General features: G+C 52.7%; 3 protein-coding genes across 3 annotated transcripts; 2 read left to right on the top strand and 1 right to left on the bottom strand.

The window, feature by feature from the left end:
- Positions 1 to 337: 337 nt before the first annotated feature.
- PHACADRAFT_172980 (uncharacterized protein) lies at positions 338 to 3,654 on the bottom strand (the record flags this gene model as incomplete). The annotated part of the gene is made up of 9 exons (XM_007395096.1): positions 338 to 975; positions 1,048 to 1,636; positions 1,689 to 1,785; positions 1,843 to 2,018; positions 2,075 to 2,204; positions 2,262 to 2,490; positions 2,549 to 2,750; positions 2,807 to 3,306; positions 3,366 to 3,654. 9 exons carry the CDS (start codon positions 3,652 to 3,654, stop codon positions 338 to 340), a joined length of 2,850 nt encoding a protein of 949 aa, XP_007395158.1.
- A 228-nt stretch (positions 3,655 to 3,882) lies between these two features.
- On the top strand, positions 3,883 to 10,097 carry PHACADRAFT_194902 (uncharacterized protein; the record flags this gene model as incomplete). Its single annotated transcript, XM_007395095.1, has 11 exons — positions 3,883 to 4,122; positions 4,175 to 4,229; positions 4,296 to 4,552; positions 4,665 to 4,907; positions 4,967 to 5,251; positions 5,314 to 5,508; positions 5,591 to 5,722; positions 5,778 to 6,118; positions 9,692 to 9,746; positions 9,810 to 10,022; positions 10,080 to 10,097. 11 exons carry the CDS (start codon positions 3,883 to 3,885, stop codon positions 10,095 to 10,097), a joined length of 2,034 nt encoding a protein of 677 aa, XP_007395157.1.
- An 8,090-nt stretch (positions 10,098 to 18,187) lies between these two features.
- On the top strand, positions 18,188 to 20,161 carry PHACADRAFT_194899 (glycoside hydrolase family 5 protein; the record flags this gene model as incomplete). The annotated part of the gene is made up of 8 exons (XM_007395094.1): positions 18,188 to 18,361; positions 18,414 to 18,501; positions 18,552 to 18,814; positions 18,863 to 18,972; positions 19,013 to 19,154; positions 19,244 to 19,356; positions 19,407 to 19,467; positions 19,547 to 20,161. The coding sequence occupies 8 exons, from the start codon at positions 18,188 to 18,190 to the stop codon at positions 20,159 to 20,161; spliced, it is 1,566 nt and encodes a 521-aa protein (XP_007395156.1).
- Positions 20,162 to 21,169: the final 1,008 nt, after the last annotated feature.

Here is a 21,169-nt window from a genome sequence, read left to right as displayed (position 1 = left end):
GTGTTTTTTGGTGCTTTTTGGGACTTTCAACTTCCAGAGCCAACTTTGGCTTTTGGCGGGGGGGGGGGGGACTTTTCGGTCTTGTCAGCATACTTTTTTTGGTCTTTTAAGGCAGCTTCTCGAAGAGGTTTGTTAACGGCGATCAGGCTCCTGTAAGCTTCTTCAACTATATGGAAGGAGTAAACACAGCCCAACGCATTATTTAAAACTCTAATCGAGATTTATAATAAATTCCTAGGATTTTCAGAGCCTGGGGCGGCTGGCGGAGGTGCGACTGGCTAATGAGCATGCTGTGGGCCTTAAGATGCTCTCGGTAGCCGTGCTGTGGTATAAAAGTCTAGGATGCTATTTCATGCGCGTGATGATCTGCATATTTATTTACATAAAATGCTCGAAAGGCGTCTAAACTGTCCGTATGCTCTAAGGTATGCGAAACAAATTCGTCTCCAAACACAGGCAGCAAGTGTGCACCACGAACAATAGTATCAACATGAACAACACCTTTTATCCTCTGTCCAGCTTGGTCAGCATCTGGTTCGACGATCCACATCCCGGTATCTTGGCAAGGAGTATTGGAGACAGGTGAGAACCATGTGACTAGAGTGCATGGAAGAGTCACGCCCGCGTGCTTGAAGGCAAAAAATAGCAGCACGCGTGCAGCGTGCAAGCCTGAGAAGCCCGGTACAGATGAATCAGCGTTAACATAGACACAGTCTTGACGCTTCGGTTCGCCGCGCCATGAAGGTACGGAGCGTATACGCTCATGTCGCATGCCAGACGATCCTGACCAGTCGCTAGGTGCATAATACGTCGCGATGGCAGATGGATAGACGATTATGCGCGGGGGAGCGTCGGGGCAGGGGGATATATCAACATCTGAGCCTGGAGTATCCGCCTGAGGATGGATCAGGTCGTACAAAAAGCGTCTGATAAGCTCAGAAAGGGTTGGATGGCCAAGAGTGTGTGCGAGTGTCTCTATATCTCAAGGATAACCGCGACCTACGATTATTTAGTGAAACAACCATAAGTAGTATAACAAAAACTTACTAGGATTTCGGGCTAGAACGACCTCCGCCTCCACTTGGTCTCCATCGATAGCTCCCTCGTCATCATTGTCATCAGTTGGCAGAGAGCCCTTGGTAGTTGGAATGGCAAGCTGCGGCGGGGGAGGACTCAGAGGGAAGTGAGTGAGAAGACCAGGAAGGGGGCCATCTAGCATTCCTCGCGCAGCAAGCTCAACACGAAAAGCGGCGAGCTTGTCTAGCCGCTGATTAGTCACGAGCATCTGTGAGAGCGCATTGTGCTTGCTTGAACAACAGTACAGCTCTTTAACAGCCTTGATGTGCTTCGACTCAGTGATCAACGAGCAGAGGCCGTTGGGTGCACCAAAGAGAATGATGAGCCTGCGGTAATGTACAAGAGCATGCTGACGTGGAAGTGAGAAGCCTTCTGGCCGCACGTTCTCGTCAATGAACACCACTCGCTCTCGGTGGAATCGTGCAAGAGCGTCGTCGATGGTGGAGAGCGTGTGTTCGTCGATGACATCTCGGCGAATGAGATAACAAAAATCCAGGAAAGCACTGAAAGTGCGCACAATCCCAGATGGTACATGCCCTGCAATCGCAGATAGGTAGACCTAGATTATCTCGATTAAGTATGAGTACGCAGAAAGAGGAGAGTGGAAGTACCTTCATTAGGGCCTTTGAGTCGTCACCTGTCCACTGCTTGAATCCTCGACCCTCAGGGAACCGTCGGAGTCCTGGAAATGCAGGTGCTAAGGCGATTCTATTGAGAGATTAGTACATCGTTGGCCACCGTAGCCGAAACAGGCACTTCACTTACCGGCGATCGATGTCGGCCATAATAACAGCAGCTCTTGTCTTTCCGTGTTTGAGAACAAGGTATTCTTCAACCCAGGTCACGAGATGGTCTTTGAATGTTTCTTTAATGACCTGGTGGAGGAGATCGGGTGAAAGGAGCTCGTGGATGTCAGCACGAGGGAAGTTCACAGTAAAAGGCTGTCCCGCAGCTGTCAGAGGCCCGGTTTCTCATCAGACAATCTAAGAGATCGTACCATTATGTCACCGATGGCTCCGTAATTGTCCCACAACGCCTTCGTATCTAGCGCGTCCATAAGCAACCTTGTGTGCTCACGAGAGCGACTGATGCCGCCTTCATCAAGATTGCTTGGATGTGCTGTACATCTGCAAATATGTTGTTAGCGTCTGCAATAAATTTATTTCCCAGATGCGCAGGCTTACCTTGGACACCAACCCTGAACGATACAAGCCAGCAGTGCTTGCTCAGGGTAATCTGCAATGTAGGGTCCGAGGCCAAACACCACCCGTCGGTAGTGTCCATCAGCACACTTGATTACTTCTGGTACGGTCATACCAGAGCGGAGCGACTGGAGTATATGAGTAAGACTGGAGTGGAAGAGCTGGCGCCGGAACTTGCGGAATGCCGGGTCGTTCTGGTATTGGCGGTCGGCTATATAAGGTAAGAGAGCGTTAGAGCCATGTGAAGTTCAGGAGAGGCCAAAACGCACTCTTTGGAATGGCCAGAAAGCCGATTAAAGCTACTGAGTTTCGATGGGATCGACGGGTGCTGTTGTGAATGACTCCGAGAGACATATACAGCGGGTAATACTCATTCTGGCCTGTCGCAACTGAAATGGTTGTCTTGTCACTTCCGAGAATGAATGGGCAGAACATCGAGCCATGTGTCGCCTCGTCTTGAGCGATAATGTTCTTTATAATTACTTAAAACTTAGCTGTGCACACTGAGCGTACAGGAAACCACGCACCGCCTGATTCCAAGCCCAACTGCCCAACATGAAGTCTTGATACTCTCGCTCCCCCTGCTGACTGTATACTCGCTTTGGAGCAAAATCCATCTCATTTGCGAAGTCTGGATTGCCAAGCATGTTCTGACCAACCTGGTGGGGACAGCGAAAGAACACCTCGTATTCACGAGCCATCCATGGCGGAGGGTTGGACTCGGGGATGACACCACTATACTGACCGGCAAAGCTCTGCCACGGAATATCGCCGTTTGAGATATCGTCAATGAGAGCTTTCATGTGATCGGCATTATCCAGAATCGGATCGCCGTACTTCGATGCCAGTAGCTGCATGAGAAAGTCGATTTGGCCTGCAGGCATTTGCGAACGTTGGAACAGAAAGTTGGTGACTTCAAACTGTTCACGGTCTTCGAAGGGAGAAAAGCTGTTGTCGGAGCGAGGAGAAGCTGGTACTGGTGGCTCTCCTGCACTAAGAAAGTTGCCCTGAGCATCGCATGGACGACCTAGAAGAGAGTATGATATAATCAGCTTACAAAATCTCTGAAGCATGATTGATACGTACCATTTAATATTGGATGGCAGACAGTGCAGAAATTGGACTGTGAATCTTTCTGTGATGGCTGTGGCTGAGACTCATCTTCACTTGTGGGCTCTTGGTGTAAGGGAAAATCCTCGTGCGAAGGAACGGTGGGAGATAATGGCAGAAGCATGGACGATGGTGCTGGCGGTGAAGGGCGACGATGTGCTGCATTCAGATGTTGCGACAAGCCTGACTGTGCACTGAGAAGCTTGTTGCATCCTGAGACTGGGCAGATAAGATTGCGAGGGCGAAATGAACGGCGAGGAGGCATGGTACTGCAGGTCAAATTGTCCAGATGTGGGCCTTGGTGCCTTTGGAGGAGGAGATCGACACCGATCAAGAGATCTGGTAAGGGATGTGTCAGCCACATTGGGCAAGGTTTTGCCCTTTGCCCACTTGCCTCTCTGCCATCTCATCCCCCTTTTGCCACGCTCTCTGCCACTTCATACTCATGGCACCTTCCAGACCTAAGTTGACTGTAGCAAAGAGGTCTGTTGACATGTCAGAAGGTGTTAGAACACGGGCGGGCAACAAGACAGCTCACCCTGCTGCAAAATTGGTTCCCAAACGTCGTCGTTCAACCACAGAAATTCAGGCGCAAAAAAAGGCCAAGGCACAAGATCAAGCTGCAGAGGATTCCCAAGTAGAGAAAGCTGTTACAAAGCTTGCTGAGCTTGAAAACCGTCAGCAGCAGCAAGATGAAGATATGGAGATTGTAACAAACCCTGCGCCTAGCTCGGTACGTTGCTTGGCAAATTATGACGACTGACTTCTAACTACCAACTCTGAAGCGAGCTGATGAAGTTGACAATGTGCTAGTTGTGGAGGATCTGCTGGAACAACAAGGTAGATTATATGCTATCAGCGTAATAAGCAGCCTAAACAGCACTGTTACTTACCACCATGATACAGAGCCCGAGACTCATGACAACAAGCAGCCAGAGGAATGGCAGGAAGAATCACCTGGTTTAGGTGAAGATGGCGAATACGTGAAGCCTCCCAGCGAAGAAGACGATGACGAAGGCGGCGACGATGCTGAAATGGAGTTGGACGACTTAGAGATCGCCGGAAAGCAGCCCTCAAGCCGCAAAAAGATTCGCACAGGTCGCGCAGAAGTGGAGGCAAAAAGAAAGAGCCTGAAGCAGAGTAAAGATGCGGATAGTCAGATGGTGGGAATGCGGAGAAGAGAGGGACCAGAAGAGGATATGCACGTTCCCACTCTTGTCACCTGTTTGTGTTGTGTTGATGTCGGGATCCTTTCCTAGTAATCGTGCTACGAAGAAGGCAAAGAAGACCAAACGCATCGGAGGCCTATCGGATGAATGGCAAGCTGCGCAACAGGCAGCGAAGGGAAAAGACAAGAACTCCTCCTCTGACTCGACTCCTGGCCAGCGTGAGCCTGAAGTAGAGATTCAAGTTAACGATTATGCAGGACTTGAAGATGATGCAAGGGACGATACCATCAATGAGCGCGAAGTGACCGTTGCATCTTCAACAGAACGAGTTGCTGATCTCGGCCCTCAGGTGTGTTCTGTTCCTCATCAGTCCTTGTCTCCTTCCCATTCAGTGCTACGGTCATCCAGACTCTTGTCAAGATCAAGACCACTATCACCTGTGGAGATCCTGCCACACGGCGCAAAGGCAAGAGCGGTCATCGAGCTAAGCCAAAGGTGACGGAGCTAGCACCTGAGCTCCGCCAGGCATTCGGTGACACCATTGCGCCTCTCATCCGAGAGTACGCTGGTGCGCAGGATGTGTGGTTCAAGATTTCTGTACAGGATCTTGAAGCCCTTCTGTCGAAAGGCTTGGGGCATACCGCGGTGGCCAAATATGACCTTTCCGACCCAACTGACGCTTTAATGAAGTTGGTACGTTTGAATTTGATATATTTTTATGTTTGGAGTATACGATGTGTACCTGATTGTTGTAGTGCGCAGAAACTCTACATCAGTGGAGGAACCAATTCGCACAAGAGGCCGAGGAGGCCGTCAAGACTTTGATCTCGGAAGACGAGCATCTTGATTCCAAGGAGAAGATCAAAGACTTCGTCACGTACATGCTTGGGGATGAGGCTGGTAAAGCGCCCTTTGTATACGAGAGCTGGGGAGGAGGAACGAAGCGATCAGTAAGTCAGACTCATGAAATCTCAACTCTGCAATGACAACCGCAGCTCTTCTGCTCATCTCGCTGATCTGATGCCCCTGCAGGGACGCTTCGCACATCCTTTGATCATTGCTACGTTCGCCCACCATGTTGCCAAGGTTCTCATGCCGGTTGAAGCCGCCGGGCACAAGACTACAGGTTCCCCTCAGGGCGCGCTGATTCATTGCATTCTCGCAGTTCGTCAGCACCATTTTACCTTGATTTCTCTTGCTAACTAATACCTTTTTTTAGGCAAACCGTGCGCTCCGCTTCTGGAAGACGGGCGAGTTCATGAAGCCCACCGGTAGAGCAAGCCACTACTCGCAGGATAACTGGGGGGACACAAGCATATGGGTGGTCAATGACGAGACTAAGGAGAAGGTATTGCAGCTGGTTGCTCGCACCTCACGCTGGAACAAGTCAGTGAAGAAGCTGGGAGCCGAAGAGTGGAGGCGCTTGCACGAGGAAGCAATCGAGTATGCGCAAATCCGATACGCGGATATTCCTGAGGTTGTTGCAGATCCCTCAACCTCTAGTGGGTTGTCAGAGGCCGACGACTTCGAGCTCGAGTCCGATGGCTCTAACAGGGATTAGTAAGCGTGCAAAGCGCAGGCCGGTTAGTTTGCCCTTTGCCGGAAGCACGCGGATGCTCTGTCATGTATTGTTTACATCTTCTGCATCCTAATAAAATGTCTATTCTGCCTAAAATACATCTGTGTGTACCAATATGCATATGAAATGCTGTCTTTTATGGCAACTTTTGAGGGTCTTTTCAGATCTTTCAAAAGTCCCGGCATCTTTCAAAAGCCTCGACGTCTTTTTTACGCCAAGTGACATGGCGTAAAAAAGACGCCCCTGTCTTTCAGACTTTCGCATCTTTATGAGCTTTTTGCACTTTGAAAAGACCAAAAAGACATGCTGTTATTTTACTGATGTTTATCTTATAGTACATATAGATTAATACACTGTCAATGAGACTGAACCTCACCACGAAGAAACATAGTGGAGATGTCAGCGCTTGTCCCATTTAACCGGCTGCCGTGTAACATTGCGACGGCAGAAGGAGTGTCAGATGTCCCTAGCTGTCTGGCACCCGATGCCCGCTTGGCCGCTGCCTCTCCCATAAGCACCCTTGACCGCCACCGCGTGCGAACCGTGTCATGCCGCCCGGCTCTGCCTCTGCCGCGTTGTGCGGACGTGACAGCGCATTCTGAGGTCACACTAGCAGCGGGCCAATAGACGTTAACAAGAGCCGTCGTTGCCGATGTTCCGATGTTCCGACGGACAACGCCGGGACATTGCTGACGACCACCCTTGCAGGCGCCAGACAAAAGTCAGCCATTACGAGGCAGTAAATGATCCAGGGCTGCCTGGGCCACTCGCTCCTGTCAGCCGTCAAGTGGCCGCCGCGACCTTCGTGTGCTTTCGAGCGGCGAACGCCACCAGGTAGCATAATGCTGTCCGTAGGCCGCCCACGTCGAGGTGCTGCATGACGTGTGCACCGGCGGATAAGCTCTCATATAGGCTGCCAGGCATGAGATAGCTTATCTGGGCGCAGCCGCTCGAGGACGCGCACGGAACGTTGTGCTGCACTTCCTGCGGCTCGCTGGCACCCCTGACACTCTCGACCGTGGCAGGTGTCCGCCACATCGTGTCAGCCTCCGCTGCCTGCCGTTCGCGCACACACCGTCCTCGCACATTTTATTCGGTGCATCCTCTCTTTTGTATGAAGTTGGTGTTTCTGAACGGTTTTATCGACGTTCTGCATCTAAATTATACCACAGTATGTATTTAGATATTATACTATGCAAAGAAGCTATTTACATGCTGTACATGCTCGTGTATCTATGTGTGGTAGCTGTGGAACCGTTGACAAGGTCAGTCCACAGTACCTGCCTAATTAGGATGCAAGCCGCGGCTCAAGCCAAAGCCGAGCCACTGGCTTATGGCTTGCGGCGGCTTGCGGCTTGGCTTGTGTTTTTGCAAGCCTAAGCCTGGTAAAGCTGAGCCAGTCAAATCACTATGCTTCAGTTATACATAAAGTTGCTTCACCAGCAAATCCTTCGCCAGACTCTGCCTCGGCGTGCTGGAATAAATAACTGTGACTGTCTGTGGCTCCCGGTGACTGACCTGGTACTACTTATGGTATTAATTTGTATGGGACAAACACACACAAAATTTTCGGCGACTGCAGATTGGCCTGCAAAGCACCGTAAGAACCCAATGTTCACGCGAGCAGGACCTGTGGCGCTCCTGGGCGTGTATGTCACGTGGGATGTCTGTGGCGTTACATCCACTCTTTGCCCTTGCCCAGCGCAAGCTACAACGAATCCCAATTCTCAGAAGCAGAGTGACAGACAAAGCCCAGCGCTGCGTAATGGTCGCCGGGTGTATTGCATACCCCCTTGCAATCGTCGGCGGCGAGTCCAAGTCAGCTAACCCACCCAATTACCCGGTCGTCATCATCTCTGACGTGTTATGAGTGTCATGCTTTGTTCTTTCTGCACGGACGAAGGAGCGCTCCCCCGGGTTAGCTGGTCGCGTGAGACAGCTAATGTGAGCTGTGAAACTCTTGAATGTCATTTTTGCTCACTGTCCCTGAACTAGCGGTGAGCCAGGTCCCGCCATCCAGGATATGAGCTACTGATGAATACCATAACACTCATGTCCTGGCTGATGCCAATCAGTGCATCTCTGGCAATATCGTGGTCGGTATTGTGTGGGTCCCAGCTCATCTACCACTCGGTAGAGACACCGCAATGAGGCGCAGGTGGAGACATTCGTCGTCTCTCGTTTACCATCGATTCGCACAAAGCCTCATTGCTGAGGCCTATGGCCTTGTTGCTGAGCAGCTAAACACGGATGTAGAGCGGAAGTGCGGCTGTGAGTAATAGTGTATGTTTATAACACCTGTCTGTTTGACTCAAGCTTCTCCGCCCTCCCTAACTTCGCATATTGGTAGTATTATGGGCGGAGCCGAAGACGAGGTAGATCCCGTCCAGAAGCTTTTGCGTTTGCATTGCTCGAGCTAGATTCTTTCCCACGTTGCATATAATGTGGCGCCCGATTCTCTTGCCCTTTTCTGGCACGGTGTAATGATACTCCTCTATTTCTCATGATACCTCCTCTGGCAGAGCTATCCAGAAACAGGCTTGAACAATCCAGAACATTGTAGAGGCATGACTACCCACGCAGGTACGCCACATAGCTGCACCAAATGGGTAAAAATGACAACCACTTTAAATGTGCTCCAGACGAGACTCGTCGAACGTCGCATGCAGATTAACAAAGAACCGTGTGGCGTTTAAGCGATCTCTGGGCTTTCATCAAAGCCGTCCCATTTATTTTTCCTGGTGCCTCGATACGATCCATAGGAACATTTAGCATGCCTCGCGAGATGGCGCGTCCAATGGCAATCCGCCGTGCATCCTGAAGGGATCACCAAGAAGTGAACAAGGTGCCCCTCTGTTCTATAAGCTTTTTTCATGAAAGTATAACTGACAATCGATAAGGCACTAACGTGAGCTACTACTAAGCCATCATACAATCCGACATTCCGTATATGGTAACCGCTGCCTCAACACTCGCCACACGTTCATTTCGCTACATCAACAAATAGAGTCATGTTGTCGAGCAAGACACAGTCGCCGTCCGGTGAGATATGTGCTGTATGTACAGCTTATCATCTCGCAACGTCATTAAGAACGTCCTCAGATCATGCCGGATGGCAGGGGTGGCTAACATAGAATCACCGCACAGCATGTATGGGTGACTCGCTGCAACCATGCCATTATTCTGGAGGTTCAACACACTACTGTACCCGCAATTAAAGCTGCGAGGACTCAACTAGGACTGTTTCGCCATGCCGTACTCACTAGTGTCCTCGCAGGTATGCCCAGTACCTCACAGTAATGCCCCAAGAGGCTCTAGTGCATGGTTCAGCTATCACCTTGTGCGTTGGTTAACTGACAGGTGCCAGTTTTGCTCAAGGGTCCGCGTACTATAGGTGCGGGCACCGCAGGGTGATACGTTGTATACGGGAGCCATACTTGTTCAGGACGGCGATGTCCCTCTTCCTAACTGAGCAGACTGGGCGAACGCTTTTGGATGTTAGAGGGTGGTATACACCTATAAAAGGGGGGCGGACAGCCCTCAACGTTCTCCAGCAGCACAATCGTGTCGCAGCTTCTTCGCTCTACTTCGCTACTAGTATCCGCTACAGTGCGCTCGTCGTTTTACTTCCTCGTCACTCAAAATGCTGACTTGTCGCTCTCTGCTCTTTAGATGCAGCTCTACACACTCATCACTACCCTTGCCCTTGCCGCAGGCATGGTCAACGCTCAGACCGTGTGTGTCCCGCCCTGCGTCACTGTCACGATACCCCTTATCGGGACGATCCCCATGCCAGGCCTTACGTGTGCTACCGGCTTCACATGCTCGACTCTGGGTACTGGAACAGTTAGTATCCTTGGTACCAGCGTCGGAGTTAATGCTGGGGTAAGATATTCTCCCTCGATGCCACATTGTTAGATTACTGACCCGTTTCATTTTCAGACGTGCGTACCGTCTTAAGCTCGAGCGGTAACCCGAGGATTAGCTACTCTGATGCGCGACTTTGATGGAGAGCGGCGATTGTACGAGTATATGTGAACGAGTACCGAGAATGAATACACTGGCCAGTGTTATCGCAGGGTTCCTCAGTAAGATCCAGGTGCGCCAGCTCTTTGTATCCATAAGGCAAGCCCGGGAGGCCACTGTCTGAGCAGGAGTTTCTCCTGGCCGCTATTTGGGCCTATGTAACAATGGATGCGTGAGAAAGATGCCTTCATGTATTGCACCTACCACAGGACAAAACCCCAAGACAAAACCCCAAGATGCGTATCCCGGACGTGGCGACCAGCTCAGCTCTCCTGCGCAACAACATCGGGAGCGCGGATTCCTGTGCGATCATAGGCAAACGCGTGTAAACCTCGTGACAATACTCGTGGTGTACCTTGCACCAGACGGAGCTCGTGGTGAGTGCCAACGCGTGCACCTCTTCCGCCCCCGAGGCGAATGTGCCAGTGCTGTACCCGTACGACCAGTCTAGCGTGTCACGCATCACATATCCTTCGACCACCTCTCTGAAGAGCGGCGGTCACGTTGTCACAAGGAGTTCTGCCGTCCCCTGCATTTTCTCCTGCTAAAATTAATATTTAATATATTTCGGGCCTATGATGCAAAACGTATCGAGAGAAGACCTACTCGCTCTTTCCGTAGCGTTATTGCTTTTCCTGTCTGTGTTGCGGCCCTACCGGGTCACGCCTAGGCTGCCGCCGCATTCTTGACCGGTGCCACAGGCCAATGGCAAACTCACCGCTCCGCCGGACTGGTCGTACAGGTGCTACAGTAGGCCCCATTGCGGGTGGGCGGACATAGACACGTTGCCGTGCAGGTTTAATACCCCCGTCAGAGATGAGACCATGAACGCGAGGCCCCCGTCGCGCCGCGCTCTCAGAGTCTTGTTTAAGCTTGTTCCATTAGCAGCACAGGTTCCAATCATAATTGGTGGCACAATAGCTACATGAAAATTGGCGTTGAAGATGAGCCAACGATAAGTCAGGCGAGTGGTAGAGGGGAAAGTATCATGGTAGGCTCTGTGCTCGGTGGGCTTAATCTTTGTCTGATGCGCTTTGCATAGCGCCGTGATTTTCGGCCAGAGGCCAAACCGAACACTCGCCGACATGCACTAAATGTGAAGACGACTCTTCTAGCAACCTCCCTGCAGGCCCCTACTGCTTATTAGCCCCTCGGATACCATGTTTCAGGCTCCTACACTCGATGAAATTTGCGCAGTCGTGTACAATGTTGAAGCGCCTAGTGGCTCTGGCTCGGCGTTCCGCCCGGCATGGACTTAAGGTGGACATCTTAGATTAGGCGCTGCTAATACGTAGATAGTGATTGGACAATCATATGTAGTGCTCCCATGCACGGACCTCTTTATGGCAGGCTTCCCCATTCTAGCGGACTTTCAATTTTGCTTCCTTTTAGTATATAAGGACTCCTCTCGCACCCCCACTCTGCGTGCTCTTTCCCTTCGCACTCAGAGTAAGTTCCCTTCGTCGCCCTTGCGCATTATGTAGTATGCGCACCGGACCCCTGTCTAGCTAACACCGTGTGTATTAGGTACATAGCTATACAGCGTGCTCTTTCCCTTCGCACTCAGACTAACACCGTGTGTATTAGATCGTGCCTGTGTGCCACTCGCCAGTTCGCGCTCGCGCAGCCCAGTCGTCGTATCACGACAATAGGTTATGAGCCCCGGCTTGTAACTGGCTCCCATCTACCCTCCATCCCTCACGAGTCTTCACTCGGAGAGATCCAGCACCAGCCACACATTTGCTCCATAACACCTCAGGGTCTTTACCCCAAGTGTTACTCCACATCGCAACACGGACACTAGAGATCCTCTAGTGCATGTCTAGTCCATCTGCATCACGCCCACCTTCACCAACTGCACCGACACCTGCACCCGCACCGGCACCCCGTTCTACACGTCGCACTCCCGCCGCTCCAACCACACCCTCTCAATCTGCGTCAACTGCACCTCGCCGCACAACGACAATGTCCTCCGCCTCCGCATTCGCATCAGCCACCGGTCTGCCGTCGATGAAGCTTGACGCGATCGGGAAGCTCAAAGGTTCCAGCGACTACCCACGCTGGTCCCTAATGATGCAGCAGTACTTCATTGCTGCACGCGCATGGAAGGTTGTCGACGGCACCGAAAGAGCCCCTGTCCCAAGCAGCTCCGTCTCCGCTGCGGACATCGAAGCATGGGAGACGACGAACGCATACGCGAGGTTCTACATCCTCAGCATGCTCGGCGACGAGCTCCTGCACCTCGCGAACCCAGTGGACATCACAGCCGCCGCGCTGTGGAAGAAGCTGAAGGACAACTACGCCGCCTCCACCACCATGTCAGCATTCGTCAAGTTCCGTGCATACTTCTCACACGCAATCACGGACAGCGATGACCTCGCTGCCCAACTCGACGAACGCGCCCGACTCTGGCAAGAGGTCAGCGCCTCCGGGATCCTCCAAACCCCGGAGCTCCTGCAGATATTCGGCCTGCTCACGGCCCTCCCCGACTCGTTCAACAACATCGTGGAGCTGATACTCACAGTCACCAAGCCCGCCGACTTGAAGCTCGACGACATCCGCAACCGTCTCCTCGACGAAGAGAAACGTCGCAGCTCCTCCACCAACGTCGCCGCCTTCCACGCACTGAAGGCGTCTACCTCAGGGAAAGCCAAAGCTGGCAAACCTGACGGCAAGAAGGGCAAGTGCAACTTCTGCCACTACAAAGGTCACTACGAGCAGGACTGCAGAAAGAAAAAGGCCGCCGCCGAAGAGGCGCGGAAGGGTAGCAATGGCAAAGCCCAGGACGGTAAAAGTAATCCGTCCGGTAGTAGTACTGGTCACGCATCTGTACATGTAGTCACCGCCGAAGGAGCAGCTGCTCCCGAGGCCGAAATTCACTCCGCTTCCTGGTATCTCCACGGTGTGAAACGCTGGATGTTAGACTCTGGCTGTACACGACACATTACGAATGACCTGAACGACTTCGCTGAATACACCGCCTTCGCATCGCCTACATATGCAACACTAGCAGACAAGGCGAAAACGCAAGTAAGCACGCTCGGTTCAGGTGTTGTCGAAGGCACTACGCTCGTTGACAATAAACCAGTAAACATCAGGCTAGAGAACGTTCTCTACAGTCCTGCAATGTCCGGACGGCTAATATCTGTCTCATGCATCGAAGATAAAGGCTTCGATCTCGTCTTTGGGAAAGGACGAGCCCAAATCAAGTGTGGTAACACCACGTTTGGCATAGGCACTAAGTCCTGCGGTCAGTATTGGTTGGACCTTACTCCACCTCCACCATCTGTAGCGGTCTCCACGCACAACGCCACTTCGCTCGATGTTATCCATCACCGGTTTGGTCACCTGAACTGGGAGGCAGTACACAAGCTTGCCGCTGCTGATTCCTCTCCGGTCAAAGGCCTCATCACCGCCGACATGGATAAACCTTCGCATCCCTGCGAAGGCTGCATCTTGGGCAAAGCACACAGGCGTACATTCCCCACATCGTCCACCTCACGCGCCAACAAACCCTTCGACCTCATTCACTCTGACCTCGACGGACCTATGTCAGTGGTGTCCATCACGGGCCACCGATACTTCGCTACCTTCATCGACAACTGCTCCGACGTCACATGGGTCTACTATCTGCAAACAAAGGATGAGTTCCTCTCCGCGTTCAAAGACTTCGTAGCCCTCGTCGCGTGACAGTTTGACACGGTCATCAAGGTCTTTCGGTCAGATCGAGGGGGTGAATACCAGTCCAACAAGTTCATCAACTTGTTGAAGAAATCTGGGATCATCCACGAGCGCACGATACCCGGTACCCCACAGCAAAACGGCAAAGCTGAGCGCATGAACCGCACGCTCGTAGAAGCCGCTAAGTCAATGCTACAAACCACCGGGTTATCACACGGATTCTGGGAAGAAGCTGTTCGCACAGCTGTGCACGTACGCAACAGAGGCCCAAAGAAAGCTATTGCATGGCGTACGCCCCTGGAACGACTCACTGGCACCACACCGGACGTGTCCCATTTCCGAGTCTTCGGTTGCCAGGCCTATCGCCATATACCCGGGGATAAACGCAAGAAACTCGATGCTAACGCTGAGAGCCTAGTGTTTATCGGCTATGAGACGAATTCTAAAGGTTATCGTCTATGGGATAAACGTAGCAGAAAGATCACCACGAGTACTGATGTGATATTTGACGAGTCGATCTTCCCCAACAAACTCCTACCCTCACCGTCCTCGACACAACCGACCGGATCTACATCCACGCTGCCGTCATCTGTCGAACTCGAACTACCACCCCTTAACACGCCACCGGCTCCTACGCAGCCGCCACAGCCTGTACCACCTCCTACTCAACCCATCACACCAAAACCGCCTACAGCATCCCAAATACCATGCCTTACACCTCGAACAGAGTTGTATCCAGCTCCGCCAATCCCGCCAAGTGCACTGGTCAAGCCCGAATTCAAAGGCAAGGCCAAAGCCTCACCATCCCACATCGTCGCCCCTCCGCCACTCCAGCCAAATCCCAACACTACCTCGTGGGATTACAATCCCTTCACCAATCCTGAGCATGCCACGACGTCGTCAGGCGTCCGCCGCGGTACCCGCGAGCATAAGGCAACTCAGAAATGGACAAGTATTTGGCCCGGAGCGACCGAAGCAGACATCGAGAAAGCACTGAACACAGGCAAGGAACCGGGCGACATCGCTGCGATCGTAGGTGACTCCTCCATCGCTGGAGAGCCGCGAACCTACAAACAAGCAGCCGATGCCCCGGATTCAGCGGAGTGGATGACTGTCATGCAGGCCGAAGTCACTGGCCTTCTGGAACAAGGCACCTGGGAACTTGTCGACCTACCAAAAGGTCGCAAGGCGATCAAGTGCAAATGGGTATACGTTGTCAAGCGCAACGAGAACGGAGAAGTGGATCGCTACAAGGCAAGACTCGTAGCCAAGGGGTTCACGCAAGTTCAAGGCATCGACTACGAAGACACCTTCGCTCCCGTCGCCCGCCTGGAATCCTGGCGATACCTCATCGCCCTAGCGACTACCCAGGACTGGGAAATCCATCAGATCGACTTTGATAGAGCATATCTGAACGGAGAACTCGACGAGGAGCTATACATGGAGCAACCCGAAGGTTTCGTAACGGACGCAGGCAAAGTATGCCGCCTGCGGAAAGCAATATACGGGTTAAAGCAAGCGGGACGAACATGGTTCCTCACGCTCAAAGCCTGTCTCAAGGACATAGGATTCGCATGCCACGACGCCGGTGACGTATCCATCTTCATTCGCTGTCAACGAGGGGGATCCACTCAAATTTTAGTGGTTTACGTTGACGACCTAACTATGATGGGAAACAGCCTCGATCTCATCCAACAAACGAAAGAGGCACTGAAGGAAAGGTTCCAACTCAAGGACCTTGGCGAACTCAAATACTACCTCGGCATCCGTGTCACGAGGGATAGGGGGAGTCGAGCTACATACCTCGACCAGGAAACGTACATCGAGTCCGTTCTCAAACGATTCGGATACAAAGACTGCAACCCCGCATCCACACCACTCGGCACTGACATCGTACTCGAGAAGAACGAGGAAGACCCTGCAGACTGCCCACAAGACCGTATCAAGCTCTACCGCTCACTCCTCGGCTCACTCATGTACGCCATGCTCGGGACTCGCCCCGACATCGGCTTTGCCGTCGCCCGACTTTGCCAATACCAGGCAAACCCTTCACCAAAGCACGTAGCTGCCGCCTATCGTGTTCTCAAGTACCTCCGCGGCACCTCCAACTATCGACTCTGTCTAGGTCAGAATGACGAGACTGATAGCCGTTTGCTCGGTTACACCGACGCAGACTTCGCGAACGACAAGGACAACTCCGTCTCAACATCCGGCTGGGTTTACAAACTCGGTAGAGGTGCGACCAGTTGGTCTTCTCGCAAGCAACGCTCTGTGGCTCGAGACACCTTCGACGCAGAGTACTTCGCAGCCGACGAAGCAGTCCGACATTTACAGTGGCTCGAAATCTTTGCTGAGTACATCGAACACCCACTCGCGAAGCCTGTCCCTCTCCACTGCGACAACAAATCTGTTGTTCACGCTGCCCAGTCACCCAACGTCAAGCATCGCACGAAACACACCCGCGTCAAAGCTCATGCTGTTCACGAGCAATTCGAAGCAGGTCTGATCGAACTTGTTAGGATTCCCGGTGTCGACAATCCGGCTGATATTCTCACAAAGCCTTTACCGGCTGAGGTACACAACCGTCACACCCAGTCTCTTGGCCTCGTTCCATATCGCCTCGCCAAGGGGGAGTGTTGAAGCGCCTAGGGGCTCTGGCTCGGCGTTCCGCCCGGCATGGACTTAAGGTGGACATCTTAGATTAGGCGCTGCTAATACGTAGATAGTGATTGGACAATCATATGTAGTGCTCCCACGCACGGACCTCTTTATGGCAGGCTTCCCCATTCTAGCGGACTTTCAATTTTGCTTCCTTTTAGTATATAAGGACTCCTCTCGCACCCCCACTCTGCGTGCTCTTTCCCTTCGCACTCAGAGTAAGTTCCCTTCGTTGCCCTTGCGCATTATGTAGTATGCTCACCGGACCCCTGTCTAGCTAACACCGTGTGTATTAGATCGTGCCCGCGTGCCACTCGCCAGTTCGCGCTCGCGCAGCCCAGTCGTCGTATCACGACAATATACAAAGCTATTGCAGCTCGCTGCCAACGGTTTGGCATGCTGCCTCTTCGACAAGGCTGCCTCCTTGCAGTAGCACAGACCCGGCTCATGATCGGCCTGTGTGCAGCACAAGTACACACCGTTTCAGTGGCAGATTCTCAGCACTAGTCCGTTCACAATGATGTGTTCTTTTATGACAAATCCATCAGCGGAGTTTAGACATAGTCTCTCCTCTTGACAACTGGCAAGAGTCTGGAAGCTTAATGGGTGTTAATTTAATGCACGCATTCGCGCGTTCGCAACCAGCGCAGATGCGCTCACAATTTTAGACTATTTAGTCATTTCTCAAGTTAATGTCTGTCGTTTGAAGAGATATTGCATTCCCGAGACCCTGGAACCTGTGAGTGGAAGGGTAGAACATCGATTCTCCTACCTTGTCAGATGGGAGTCACTATAGCCGGCGAACGGTCGCCGGCGATTGCAGTGAGCTATTCGCTCTATACGCCTCCGTTTCGTCTCAATCTGGATCCCTGAAATGCCAGCACCACTCCCGCCACGAAAGGAACAGCTATTCTCTCACAGCTTACCTGGTGCCGCGACGGGAGGCAAGCTGTCTCTTCACGGCCGCCACGTCGTAGACGGTTTCGGCAGAGTATGCACCATGCGTAGAGTGAACTTGGCAGGAAACTGCATAACGTGCGCCCCTCATGCTCTTCTTTGTTTGGTCTGACATGGCTGAAAGGCCAGCGAACGATGATCACGAGGCTTTTCCTGCGAATCACGAAGCTGTCACCTTCGTGAACCGACCGTTCCTGCCGGAGCAAGCGCACGAGCACTTGTCTCGCCCCTGCAGATGGAGATTCACATTCAGTGCATGCCGTACATCGTAGTGCGCGATGCATCTCATGGCGCCGCACTCCAGCTCATTTTCTTGTTACGTGGGAGTCGATGGAACATGAAGGGTCGCGAGTACCCTCACCGTCCACGTAGCACCCACTTCTCACAGCCATCCAGAGGCAAATACGACAACAAATACCTCGCGTATGTCCACGCCCTTTTATCGCTTCTTCCGCAGTATGGCGTAATCGCCTTCGTCTTGATGCACCAAGACGTCTGGTCGCGATACTCTGAAGTCTCAGACACGCCAGCGTGGACGCTCACTGTCACAAGCTTTGACCTCGGCGCGTTCGAAGAGACCGGCGCGGCATAGCTGAAGGGCGTGAAGGGTGGAGGGCATGTCGAGGAAGAAAGAGGTCTCTGGCTGTGTGGGTACCATAAGCTCGCCGCCGCGATAATGGCGTATATACTTCCGTTTTCTCCTTACTTGGAACGCTAGACTGAACATAATGAACCATGGGACATGTTTTTGGGTCGAAGACGCGTTTACGCCGAAGCTGCGCGTGAAGGATGCCCACGGTGCAAAAATCTCCATCCAACAGTTCTTGCAGGCCTCGTTTCTCAACTCTTGGGAAATGCTTGCCAAGGCCGTAGGAGACCTTGATGGTGTAATCGGCTTTGAGGTCAGTAGCACGAAAGTATCACTCATTCCCGTAACAAATGTCCTTTCGACAGATCATGAACGAACCACATAGGGGATACGTAGAGCTGCAATCAATGCAAGGCTTCGACTACAACGCCGATCTCCATCTTGGACCCGTCCGTTCGTCTTTGCTGCCTGTGTCTTCTCAGCCTCTTCTAACACTTCTGCAGCGACCCCATTGCAGTCTTTCACTCTGGGTGCTGGTCACCCCACAGAGGTCGGCGTCTGGACGCGTTCGTTCCTTATACCTACGCGTCGCACATCACAGGTCATCCTGAACAAGGCAGATCGGAAGATCTGGTACCACGACGGCCCGACTGGCGAGCGGTGTATATGGGAGATGCTCGGCATCTGGGGCTGGGACTGCAACAAGAAGGAGGGCATCGTTCCCCGGGAGAACCACTTCAAGAAGCATTCGATGACGAACGCGAAGGTATGGTACGCTGGTTGCGCTAAGTCGAGTACTCAGCGTCTGCCATAGGTCGACTGGTGCACAGCCTTCTATTTCCCCTTCCTCGAGAAGTGGGCACACCTTGCCCACTCAATGTCCAACTCTGACAAGATGATCTTCGCTGAAGCCATTCCGAATGGGTACGCTGCTCGCTGTCCGCCGCCCTCATGCGTCGCTTAGACCGAAACAGTTTTGTCCAACTTCGTGGACGCCGGAGCATCGGCCGAGGAATATGGTGTGTGAACCGCACTGGTATGACTTGAACGCGCTGTTTACCAAAGGATTCGGCGATTTTTCCGTGGATGTCCAAGGATTGTCTCGGGTACGTCCCATACGAGCATCGATTACTTGCTCGGACTGATGTCAGTTCAGGGCGTGTTTCCGCTCAAGACTTTCTATTGAGGCCAGCAGGGAGCGTGGGATAAGTATGCGCTGCACACACGAAATATCGCTGAAGAAGTCTACCGCTCGTTGGGCGAGAAGCCGGTGGTCATCGGAGAGTGCGGCGTACCCATGGACATGAAGTACGTACACCCCGGATACGAAGCATTCAGAGTACTAATCACGTTTGCAGCGGTGAGGAAGCGTTCAAGTCAGAGGGCTTCACCTGGCAGCTGCGGATGTTCGACGCGATGGTGCGTGCCTTGGAACGAGCGATGATGGGATTCACGTATGTCTGCCCCATGTTCTCATGTTCACAAATTTGCTCAATAGTCTTCAGAATCTGGAATTACAAGCCGAACAGCGACGATCGGAAGGGCGACGATTGGAACGGCGAGAATTTTTCACGGTTCAGCCAACGGCGCGCCTTCCCTTCTCGACTGTGACCGGAGCTCGCCAACCCTCGACAACGGCGCGCGCATCCTGCGCAGCGTCGTCCGCCCGTACCCATCCAAGGCCGCCGGCATACCTCTGCGGTTCGAATACGAGGTCAACACGGGCGAATTCACCTTCGAGTGGGCCGTCCCTGGGCCGTCCAACGCGCCATCCGAGCAGCCTGCGGTCCGCCCCTCGGTGCACCGCCCGCCTCTCGCGGGCCACCCGCCGCTGACGTCGCACGTGACGGAGATCTTCGTGCCATCGTTCCTCGCGCTCGGCGGTGCGGTCGTCATGCAGGGCCTCGCGGAGGGCGGGAGTTACGAGTACGACGAGGCGCGCCAGACGCTGTACGTCCGCGCGCCAGCCGACGCCGCGTCCGGGACCGTGCACCGCATCCGCGTCGTGCTCGCACCGCGCCTCAAGGCCGTGTTCCTCGTCAACGACTTCTGGAGCGACTGGGGGAGCACGGTCGCCGCCGTCGCCGCCGCCGTGCTCGCCCTGTGGGCGTGACTGCTGATGCGGATCTCACAGAGCTTGTAGGACAGGTGTCGGGTTTGATCTTGCTGGATTTGTGTAGACGGTCTGGGTAATGGAAGCTGATTCATTCTATTTGGAATTTGGGTGATGATCTGGGCCTTGTTGCTGATAATGACTAAGAACTCAACGCTCACGCGGAGAGTAGGTTCATCGGCACATTGGGCGGTCAAATATAATGCATTATAATGCACCATCGGGCATTTATAATGCGTTATAATGCGATTTTTAGTGATTTTTGAGTTTATAATGCAAGATAACGGACCAGATCGCATTATATTGCATTTTAATGCAATGTAATCTCCGTCCCTTTTTGCCGATGTTCTGTGGCGCTTCTGAGCTGTACATTTTGCGGTGCCCCCAGTCACGTGGGATATTAGTGGCGCTCCGTACGTTGCGTCCACTCTTTGCCTTTGCAGATGCAATCTGCAACGAATCTAAAATCTCAGACGTAGAGCGACGAACAAAGTCCAGCACTGCACAATTATTGCTGGGTAAGGTGTCTAGAAACTCTTCGCAGTGAGTTTCTCACACGCAGGGCCCGGCTTCGACTGTCGGGCGCGCTTGAGGCTAGCAGAACGGACGCTCAGTCCGTAGCTCAGAAGAAGGGAAGTCTCTAAGATGTATTTACCTAGCAGAACGGACGCTCAGTCCGTACTGCAATACAGTCAGTACCCTACAGTGTCCATAATGAGAGGATATACGCACGCTCAGAAGAAGGGAAGTCTCTGAGCGTGCACGACAGGGAAAAGCGAGTAAATAAGGAAAGCGGCAGGTGCCTTAGCAACTGGTGAGTCAGGAACGAAATAACGAACGCGCTATCTAATAAAATACTGTCCAATAGGAATCTGAGTCATCCCGAGACATGTGCGTGCGAGCGCACGAGCCCAAAATTCAACAAGGTGCGTATTCTCTTGTAATCGTCGCTGGCGACTCCGAGTCAGCTAACCCACTCAATTACCCGGTCGTCGTCATCTCTGACGT

This window comes from Phanerochaete carnosa (genome assembly GCF_000300595.1).
Source record: "Phanerochaete carnosa HHB-10118-sp unplaced genomic scaffold PHACAscaffold_4, whole genome shotgun sequence".
Classification (NCBI taxonomy): Eukaryota; Fungi; Basidiomycota; class Agaricomycetes; order Polyporales; family Phanerochaetaceae; genus Phanerochaete; species Phanerochaete carnosa.
This window is presented reverse-complemented; position numbering and strand designations above follow the sequence as displayed.